The sequence below is a fragment of the Salmo trutta genome, chromosome 17, assembly GCF_901001165.1.
Source record: "Salmo trutta chromosome 17, fSalTru1.1, whole genome shotgun sequence".
In the NCBI taxonomy this organism is placed as follows: Eukaryota; Metazoa; Chordata; class Actinopteri; order Salmoniformes; family Salmonidae; genus Salmo; species Salmo trutta.
The window spans coordinates 26,824,443-26,836,025 of record NC_042973.1 but is presented as its reverse complement, the minus strand read 5'-3'; the positions used below and the strand labels follow the sequence as shown (position 1 = coordinate 26,836,025).

At 44.3% G+C, this 11,583-nt stretch overlaps 1 protein-coding gene across 1 annotated transcript; it reads left to right on the top strand.

Annotated features, from left to right (window-relative positions):
- Positions 1-3,147: 3,147 nt before the first annotated feature.
- LOC115151342 (tetra-peptide repeat homeobox protein 1-like) lies at positions 3,148-4,095 on the top strand. Its single transcript, XM_029695259.1, has 2 exons — positions 3,148-3,226; positions 3,324-4,095. The coding sequence occupies exons 1-2, from the start codon at positions 3,148-3,150 to the stop codon at positions 4,085-4,087; spliced, it is 843 nt and encodes a 280-aa protein (XP_029551119.1). The 3' UTR covers positions 4,088-4,095.
- Positions 4,096-11,583: the final 7,488 nt, after the last annotated feature.

Sequence of the window (11,583 nt, the reverse complement as noted above, 5' to 3'; positions counted from 1 at the left end):
AGCTGGGTTTCTGTATAGCACTTTGTGACATCTTCTGATGTAAAAAGGGCTTTATAAATACATTTCATTGATTGACTGACTGTGCCAAACTATATATAAGAGAATTAACTGAAATGTAAAGGCTAAGAAACACATGGTATTTATAAGCTGTACTTGCAATAAGGAAAGTGTGCTAAGGATGACAGCAGCATACCAAACAGTCTACATTCTGTGATAAGGCGGTTACTTGGTCAGTCATGCAACAAAGACAGCATAAAGGCAAGATGGCCACCCCATGGAATCACCAGCACAACTGAAAGCTAAGGGGAAAAACTGCAGCCTAAATAGTTCAGGAATGTCAATTAGTTCAGTGGGAACAGGTGTAGTAATTAGCCAGGGAAGGGTGTGGCCAGAGTAGACGGAAAACCTGGTAGCTACCATGAGCCTTTGTAACACAAATAAATGGGACCATTTTAGATTAGAAATACGTAGTTTCGGCTTTAAATACATGGCGTTACTGTTTTGTTTCCTCTGGCCAGAGGGGATTAGAGTGCATAGGCTTCTCTAGGCTACCTGCAGCTGTGGTTGCTACAGTTGATCAGACTGAAGGACAGATTAATTGTGCACGAGTTGACAAATCATGAAGCAAATCAGTCTAAACCACAACACTTTGTCCATCTTTTCAATGCTTTTGTGTCAAAAAATATACTGCTCAAAAAAATAAAGGGAACACTAAAATAACACATCCTAGATCTGAATGAATGAAATAATCTTATTAAATACTTTTTTCTTTACATAGTTGAATGTGCTGACAACAAAATCACACAAAAATAATCAATGGAAATCCAATTGATCAACCCATGGAGGTCTGGATTTGGAGTCACACTCAAAATTAAAGTGGAAAACCACACTACAGGCTGATCCAACTTTGATGTAATGTCCTTAAAACAAGTCAAAAGGAGGCTCAGTAGTGTGTGTGGCCTCCATGTGCCTGTATGACTTCCCTACAACGCCTGGGCATGCTCCTGATGAGGTGGCGGATGGTCTCCTGAGGGATCTCCTCCCAGACCTGGACTAAAGCATCCGCCAACTCCTGGACAGTCTGTGGTGCAACGTGGCGTTGGTGGATGGAGCGAGACATGATCTCCCAGATGTGCTCAATTGGATTCAGGTCTGGGGAACGGGCAGGCCAGTCCATAGCATCAATGCCTTCCTCTTGCAGGAACTGCTGACACACTCCAGCCACATGAGGTCTAGCATTGTCTTGCATTAGGAGGAACCCAGGGCCAACCGCACCAGCATATGGTCTCACAAGGGGTCTGAGGATCTCATCTCAGTACCTAATGGCAGTCAGGCTACCTCTGGCGAGCACATGGAGGGCTCTGCGGCCCCCCAAAGAAATGCCACCCCACACCATGACTGACCCACCACCAAACCGGTCATGCTGGAGGATGTTGCTGGCAGCAGAACGTTCTCCACGGCATCTCCAGACTCTGTCACATCTGCCACGTGCTCAGTGTGAACCTGCTTTCATCTGTGAAGAGCACAGGGCGCCAGTGGCGAATTTGCCAATCTTGGTGTTCTCTGGCAAATGCCAAACGTCCTGCACGGTGTTGGGCTGTAAGCACAACCCCCACCTGTGGACGTCGGGCCCTCATACCACCCTCATGGAGTCTGTTTCTGACCGTTTGAGCAGACACATGCACATTTGTGGCCTGCTGGAGGTCATTTTGCAGGGCTCTGGCAGTGCTCCTCCTGCTCCTCCTTGCACAAAGGCGGAAGTAGCGGTCCTGCTGCTGGGTTGTTGCCCTCCTACGGCCTCCTCCATGTCTCCTGATGTACTGGCCTGTCTCCTGGTAGCGCCTCCATGCTCTGGACACTACGCTGACAGACACAGCAAACCTTCTTGCCACAGCTCGCATTGATGTCTCATCCTGGATGAGCTGCACTACCTGAGCCACTTGTGTGGGTTGTAGACTCCGTCTCATGCTACCACTAGAGTGAAAGCACCGCCAGCATTCAAAAGTGACCAAAACATCAGCCAGGAAGCATAGGAACTGAGAAGTGGTCTGTGATCACCACCTGCAGAACCACTCCTTTATTGGGGGTATCTTGCTAATTGCCTATAATTTCCACCTGTTGTATATTCCATTTGCACAACAGCATGTGAAATTTATTGTCAATCAGTGTTGCTTCCTAAGTGGACAGTTTGATTTCACAGAAGTGTGATTGACTTGGAGTTACATTGTGTTGTTTAAGTGTTCCCTTTATTTTTTGGAGTAGTGTATATTAAGCCATATCAAAAATGCTTGGACAAATGCCAGCTAGCCACACGTTTTCCGTTTGCAATGCTGTGCTGATCTCCGCCACGTGGATAGATGGAAATCGCCACACAATGCTACACATAAAGAAACATATCCTATACAGTGCATTCGGAAAGTATTCAGACCCCTTTTTCCAAATTTTGTTACATTACAGCCTTATTCCATAATATATATATCTTTTTTATTATCTCATAGCAAAGGGTCTGAATACTTATGTAAATAAGGGGTTTCTGTTTTTTATTTTTTAATAAATTTGCTAAAATTTTTAAAAAAAAACTGTTTTCGCTTTGTCATTATGGGGTATTGTGTTTAGATTGATGAGGATTTTTATTTTTATTTAATCCATTTTAGAATAAGGCTGTAACGTAACAAAATGTGGAAAAAGGGAAGCCGATGACACCCAGATGCACTAATCCCCCCTCAAACCACCTCTGACCCACATGGAATCTTGCCTTTCTGCAATAAAAAGAAGACTGCAACAAAACTTCCTCAAGCTCAACAGTGATAAAAAGTGAACACCTAGGCACCAAATCCACGGTCGCTACTGACTACTGCAACTCACTACTCTCCGGCATCAACTCAAGCTCCCTCTATAAGCTCCAAATAGTTCAAAACTCTGCAGCCCAACTCCTCACCCCCAATAAGTCCTAGCAGCACATCAACCCTATCCTCTGTGAACTCCACTGGCTCCCTGTTTCCTAACGTATTGATTAGAAGATCCTCCTTCTGACCTGCAAAGCCCTTCACTACCTTGCCCCCCCCACTTACCTCTAACCTTCTTCTCCCCTACCAACCCACACGCACACTCCGTTTCATTACAGCCGGTCACCTTGTCATCCCCAGTATGAAGCTTCAGACCTTCGGCGACAGGGCCTTCTCCAAGGTTGCTCCAAGGCTCTGGAACTCCCTTCCTCCAGCCATCCGTGACCCTGAGTCCCCAGCCCCCCCACCCTCACACAAACACACACATAGAAGCAAAGCAATACACTACAAAGACTCTCCTCTCTGCACCATACTGAGCACCACCTAACCCTAACCCAAACCCTTACCCTACCCCTTACCCTAAACCAGGTTCGTATCCTAACTCCAATACCGCCCCTTACCCTAAACCAGGTTCGTATCCTAACTCCAATACCGCCCCTTACCCTAAACCAGGTTCGTATCCTAACTCCAATACCGCCCCTTACTCTAAACCGGGTTCGTATCCTAACTCCAATAACGCCCCTTACCCTAAACCAGGTTCGTATCCTAACTCCAATACCGCCCCTTACCCTAAACCAGGTTCGTATCCTAACTCCAATACCGCCCCTTACCCTAAACCAGGTTCGTATCCTAACTCCAATACCGCCCCTTACCCTAAACCAGGTTCGTATCCTAACTCCAATACCACCCCTTACCCTAAACCAGGTTCGTATCCTAACTCCAATACCGCCCCTTACCCTAAACCAGGTTCGTATCCTAACTCCAATACCGCCCCTTACCCTAAACCAGGTTCGTATCCTAACTCCAATACCGCCCCTTACCCTAAACCAGGTTCGTATCCTAACTCCAATACCGCCCCTTACCCTAAACCAGGTTCGTATCCTAACTCCAATACCGCCCCTTACTCTAAACCAGGTTCGTATCCTAACTCCAATACCGCCCCTTACTCTAAACCAGGTTCGTATCCTAACTCCAATACCGCCCCTTACCCTAAACCAGGTTCGTATCCTAACTCCAATACCGCCCCTTACTCTAAACCGGGTTCGTATCCAAATCCCAACCCTACCTTCCCCATACACTGATACATCACACTCTTTCCCTTCTTTGAGCCCACACCTCTTTTTGTTCATATTGTTGTTTAGTCTGATGTTGTTTTGTTTTGACTCCTGTTTTTTTTTATTTAATTCACGATTGTAAACCGACTTTGGATCCTTGAAAAGCGCTATACACTGAGTGTACATAACATTAGGAACACCTTCCTAATATTGAGTTGCACCCCCCTTTGCCCTCAAATTAAGGCCAGCCTTAATTTGTCGAGGCATGGACTCTGTAAGGTGTCAAGCGTTCCACAGGGATGCTGGCTCATGTTGACACAATGCTTCCCACAGTTGTGTCAAGTTGGCTGGATGTCCTTTGGGTGGTGGACCATTTTTGATAAACACGGGAAACTGTTGAGCGTGAAATACCCAGCAGCGTTGCAGTTCTTGACACACTCAAACCTGTGTGCCTGGCACCTACTACCATATACCGTTTAAAGGCACTTAAATATTTTGTCTTGCCCACTAAATGGCACACATACACAATCCATGTCTCAAGGCCTAAAAATCTTTCTTTAACCTCTCTCCTCCCCTTCATCTACACTGAAGTGGATTTAACAAGTGACATCAATAAGGAATCATATCTTTCACCTGGATTCACCTGGTCAGTCTATCATGGAAAGAGCTTTGAATGTTTTGTACACTCAGTGGATATGATCATTTATAATAAATAGCTCTTAAATTACAGAGGCATACCTGAAGTTATTGTCTTGCTAACTCACACTCATACTATTTTACATTATTAAGTGTTGATGTGGGTAATTCCATTTATTTTTGAATTTTGTTTTCTCTTGATGCTGCAAGGTCTATGTCACAGCTACTTGAAATGTGATCTGGTGTATGTTGCTCAACAAAACCAGAATAGGTTAGCTAAGCCTACATTTTGATTAGGTTTATTGGGAATTCTAACCTAATAACATTGTTATGGTTTTTAATTTTACCAGACAGATCCACAGAATGGCGCTATATGCATGTGCTACATTAGGTTGAGACCACTATCGCTAAAAGTTTTCCCAAAGATTATTGTAACTAAACCTTCATCTGTGGTTTTCCTATAAATTTTTTTGGATGAAATTAAAGATTTTTTTTATACTTCACGCTTTTTGCTGAGCTACTGTTCAACTGGCTACATGAGTGACTTTTAGATAAACAATTTCACATCCAACTGGGCAAGGCAATGCAAAGCCTATATTTTTATAGGGTCAATGAATGTTATGAATTGTGTTGGACTAGTGGTAAACCATCGGCACTGACAAACAGCCTGTTAAAGGGCACAAACAATCTGATGTGACATTAGAAATGAGACTGCAGTCCCTAACGATAAATGTCCTCCTATCTTAACCTATACAGCATCAGAGAGAGAGAGAGAGAGAGAGAGAGTAGTTTCCCCTGTTTTTTCCCCTGTTGTTTCTCAGGTTCTGATGTGGTCAGAGACCTGAATAATAGATGGATGGTTTACAGTTTTAAAATTCTGATTGATTGCTTCTGTCCGCCTGACAAAGATTCTTTGCTCAATCCCAAAAGTATTGACCACTCCTGTTCTCTCTCCTGCATAGCAATGTCCACCAGACCACCACATCCTCCCCCATCTTGCTCTGTCTTCCTCCCTCTCCCTCTGTCTATACCACTCCCCTCCGCTCCAAAAAGGTCAATATCATCCGTTAAATCCGAATTTGCTGACTGCTTTGCATTATTTATCAACATGGAGAGAGAAGCAGCTATATTAAAAGCTCAACTGACTCTTTGTCTCTCGCTCAATTATTTTCATGATGATCATTCTTACTCTGTGTATCTGTCTTTTGGCAATTGGACAGCACTAGGAATATAATGAATACGAGACAGTTGGTAGATTTGGTACTCTTCTTCTGTCTTCCCCTCATCTCATTGTGGTGTGTGTGCTTCTATTTCTGCTCTCCAATCCTTCCAACTTCCCTAGTGAAGCAGACAGTAGAACAGAAGAGCCTTTTTTGGGCTGATCGCTCTTCTGCCCTGATATAAACGTCCAAGCAAAGCAAGGGCACTGAACTAAAATTTTATGGGAACCATCCTCTGTGTTTCTTCCTGTCATTCCCCTCTCTCATCTATAGAGAGAGGTTCAAGGCATAATCACTCAAACAAACAGTAGTAAATTAAAATATACTATATATATCACTTAACCCTAAAAGCGTAACTATTTACTGACAAACCCCCCCATAATTTACCATGATTTCAGTTTTAATATGGAGGAATGATTTTTTTTTTGTATACTAGTGATGAAAATGTTGGCTCAAAAGTGGACTTTGTGACATAAGCACCAAATTTTGCAGAGGTACAGTATGTACCCTCAAAAGATATAGATATGGAACCACCCCAGATTTGACCACCGTGTCAGCCACTATAACTGAGAAATAACATAAAAGAGTAAATTCATATTAAGCTTTAAGTCAATGTCTCTATATCAAGTTTCAGATGCAATTGGAACTGAGTTGGTAGCCCATAGCGCAGTGCAGTGGCGATTTTAGCATGTAAATCTTGGGGGGAAAAAAAGTGGGATGCATGCCAGCAAAGCCACTAGACAACACTAAACAATACATTCTTTGCACTATAATGGTGACAAACGGTGCCCACAAGCTGTTAGGGCCTACATAAAGCTGTCCCAATAGCAGAGTCCCAACACCTTACCACTGCTACACCTGGCTATCAGCGGAGCCTTAACTGGCACCGAAACAGTTAACGCAGCCTCGTTTACTGCCTTTTAAAAAAACATAGTTGATTTGGCTGACTTGCTTAAACAAATGTGGTTTCTACTGACAATTGAGATCTACAAACTATGGCATAAGGGGACGAGAAGTGGATAAGAGGCAATCCGTAATTTTGATTAATCAAATCAAATTTCTTTATAAAGCCTTCTTACATCAGCTGAGAACACATTAATGAACGAGCTACGACGGACGTAGTCAATATAACTACTATATGTTCATCACTTTTGAAATGTACAGCGACAGAATTCAGAACATGGGCCGTTCTTGCGGTGTTCTCACTGTACACAAAGTCAGAACCGTAGAATAAGTGAAGGGAGTATATAAGCAGACAATGAAAGTTCTTACAATATTCGATGATTACATTTCTCAAAAACAGGTTGTCGGCTACTTGTGCACCACCAAGTCAGAACAGTAGGCGAAATTAAGAGGTGAAAATATACCAAATTATTAGGGTGAGGCACATGGGCTACTAACAGCTTACTACACAACTTTCACTTAGTATTACTTTCTTAGCTACACTATACATATCTCCCTGGCAGATTACATAATTTATACAGCAGCATACAATACATTTTTGGACTCACCTTGTTGTGCTGTGCTCACTTGAACAGGAAGGTGGCGCAGTGGTCCTTCGTGAGCAAATTTGTCATCAAACTTTGTCATCAAAGACATTCTCTGGATTTATGGCACTTTCAAGACAACTGGGAACTCACCAAAAAAGGTTGAATCATGATGACGTCAGTGATCTTCAGGTCGTAGTTCTAGAAAGAGGCTCGAGTTCTGGATTTACAATTCCGAGTTGTATTTTCCCAGTTCTCCAGAGTTCCCAGTTGTCTTGAACTCACTAAAGTCAGATTTTGCAGTTGTTTTGAGTGCAGCACAAATCATGCTTCATTGACAGCATGGCCAATGTTGAATGTTTATCATTTTAAACTAGAAAAAGAGACCCTTAATCTTAGACTCCACTGAATAGCAAACTAATGGCGTGATCCTGGATAACACCCTGTCGTTCTCCACTAACATCAAGGCGGTGACCCGATCCTGTAGGTTCATGCTCTACAACATTCGCAGAGTACGACCCTGCCTCACACAGGAAGCGACGCAGGTCCTAATCCAGGCACTTGTCATCTCCCGTCTGGATTACTGCAACTCGCTGTTGGCTGGGCTCCCTGCCTGTGCCATTAAACCCCTACAACTCATCCAGAACGCCGCAGCCCGTCTGGTGTTCAACCTTCCCAAGTTCTCTCACGTCACCCCACTCCTCCGCACACTCCACTGGCTTCCAGTTGAAGCTCGCATCCGCTACAAGACCATGGTGCTTGCCTACGGAGCTGTGAGGGGAATGGCACCTCCATACCTTAAGGCTCTGATCAGGCCCTACACCCAAACAAGGGCACTGCGTTCATCCACCTCTGGCCTGCTGGCCCCCCTACCTCTGAGGAAGCACAGTTCCCGCTCAGCCCAGTCCAAACTGTTCGCTGCTCTGGCACCCCAATGGTGGAACAAGCTCCCTCACGACGCCAGGACAGCGGAGTCAATCACCACCTTCCGGAGACACCTGAAACCCCACCTCTTTAAGGAATACCTGGGATAGGATAAAGTAATCCTTCTAACCCCCCCCCCTTAAAAGATTTAGATGCACTATTGTAAAGTGGTTGTTCCACTGGATATCATAAGGTGAATGCACCAATTTGTAAGTCGCTCTGGATAAGAGCGTCTGCTAAATGACTTAAATGTAATGTTAAATGTAATGATTGCTTTGCAGTGCTTGCAGTTAGCCACTGATTCCTTCCAAACCACTCATTGTTGAATTTGCAATTTCCAACTTGTTGTGTAATGTTTATCTCCAATGGCCGATGAGCACCTATACATTTATCTATAATTTCTCTTCATTATTTCTCTTCATATGACAAGGATTAAAAAGGATTTGCCAGTAGATTGTCGACTTGATTCATGATGATGACTGCGAGCTAAGATTTTTAAAATAAGATGTTTCTTGGTAGGTCAATGTCCTCATTGTGGTTTTACAGGCGTATTTGGTAGCACTTATTTGTTTTCCCTTGACTCCTACCCCATTCGATGCATGGAACAGATGTGGGCGGGGCTAGGTCTACATAAGGGTGCTAATTTAAAAATCTCATAAAAGCTCTGTCGAAGGCCGTGAGGCCGATAGTATCACTGCTCTTTAATAGGCTTTACCTGTTAACCTATTTACCTATTTTGAATCTTTTTAATTCAACTGTTACCATGCACCTGCAAAAAAAGGTAGCTCAGATGTGCGAGTGCCTTTTGAATTTTGAAAGTATGATGTTGACTAAGATGGCCCCGAAGAGGATGGCTGCCGTTTTACATGCTCCTGACCAATTGTGCTATTTTGTTCGTTTTCTGGCGTTTTTTAAAAACGTATTTTGTACATAATGTTGCTGCTACTGTCTCTTATGACCGAAAATAACTTTTGGACATCAGAACAGCGATTACTCACCTTGAACATGAAGAAGCTTTTTCCTTTAACGAGTCCGACGAGAAGTATATACTGCTCTCCCGGGAACATGCCCAAATCCCTGTCATTTGCATGAAGAAAAGACAGAGGAAAAGACGACGCAGATCGGGCTGCCTTCTGAAAATGTCACACCCTGATCTGTTTCACCTGTTCTTGTGATTGTCTCCACCCCCTCCAGGTGTCGCTTTTTTCCCCCAGTGTATTTATCCCTGTGTTTCCTGTCTCTCTGTGCCTGTTCGTCTTGTATGTTTTCAAGTCAACCAGCATGTTTTTCCCGTGCTCCTGTTTTCTATTCTCTTTTTCTAGTGTTCCCGGTTTTGACCCTTGCCTGTTTTTCTGGACTCCGTACCCACCTGGCTGATCCTTCTGCCTGCCCTGACGTCGAGCCTGCCTGCCACTCTTTACCTCTTGGACTCAGAACTGGTTTTGACCTTTTGCCTGTCCACGACCATTCTCTTGCCTACTCCTTTTGGATTATAATTAAACAACAAAGACTCTAACCATCTGCCTTGTGTGTCTGCATCTGGGTCTCACCTTGTGCCCTTATAGAGAATCCGTAGGCGAGTGTGTAAACTCCCTCTGCCATCCATTCTACTTGCTAACATGCAGTCATTGGAAAATAAAATTGATGACGTACGATTACGATTATCCAACCAACGGGACATTAAGAACTGTAATATCTTATGTTTCACCGAGTTGTGGCTGAACGACGACACAGATAATATAGAGCTGGCGGGATTTTCCATGCACCGGCAGAACAGAGATGCTACGTCTGGTAAGACGATGGGTGGGTGTGTGTCTTTTTGTCAATAACAGCTGGTGCGTGATGTCTAATACTAAAGAAGTCTCGAGGTATTACTCGCCTGAGGTAGAGTACCTTATGATAAGCTGTAGACCACACTATCTACCAAGACAGTTCTCATCTATATTATTCGTAGCCGTCTATTTACCACCACAGACCGATGCTGGCACTAAGACCGCACTCAACCAACTCTATAAGGCCATAAGCAAACAAGAAAATGCTCATCCAGAAGCGGCACTCCTAGTGGCCAGGGACTTTAATGCTGGCAAACAAATCAGTTTTAACACATTTTTACCAGCATGTCACAAGTGCAACCAGAGGGAAAAAAACTCTAGACCACCTTTACTCCACACACAGAGATGCATACAAATCTCTCCCCCGCCCTCCATTTGGCAAATCAGGAAGTACCAGTGACTCACTCAATACGGAAGGGGTCACATGAAACAGATGCAACGCTACAGGACTGTTTTGCTAGCACAAACTGTAATATGTTCCGGGATTCATCCAATGGCATTGAGGAGTATACCACCTCAGTCATCGGCTTCATCAATAAGTGCATCGACGACGTCGTCCTCACAGTGACCGTATGTACATATCCCAACCAGAAGCCATGGATTACAGGCAACATCCGTTTCAAGCTAAAGGCTGGAGCTGCCACTTTCAAGGAGTGGAACACTAATCCGGACGCTTATAAGAAATCCCGCTATGCCCTCAGATGAACCATCAAAAAGCAAAGCGTCAATACAGGATTAAGATTGAATCCTACTACACCGGGTCTGACGCTCATCGGATGTGGCAGGGCTTGAAAACTATTACGGACCACAAAGGGAAACCCAGAGGCAAGCTGCCCAGTGACGCGAGCCTACCAGACGAGCTAAATGCCTTTTATGCTCGCTTCGAGGCAAGCAACACTTAAGCATGCACGAGAGCACCAGCTGTTCTGGATGACTGTGTGATAACGCTCTCCACAGCCGATGTGAGTAAGATCTTTAAACAGGTCAACATTCACAAAGCCGCGGGGCCAGATGGATTACTAGGACGTGTACTCAAAGCATGTGCTCACCAACTGGCAAGTGTCTTCACTGACATTTTCAACCTCTCCCTGACTGAGTCTGTAATACCTACATGTTTCAAGCAGACCACCATACTCCCTGTGCCCAAGGAAGCGAAGGTAACATGCCTAAATGATTACCGCCCCATAGCACTCGCGTCGGTAGCCATGAAGTGCTTTGAAAGGCTGGTCATGGTTCACATCAACAGCATCTTCCCGGATACCCTAGACCCACTCCAATTTGCATACCTCCCCAACAGATCCACAGATTACGCAATCTCAATCGCTCTCCACACTGCCCTTTCCCACCTGGACAAAAGGAACACCAAACACGACTCCAAAACTATCATTAAGTTTGCTGATGAAACAACAGTGGTAGGCCTGATC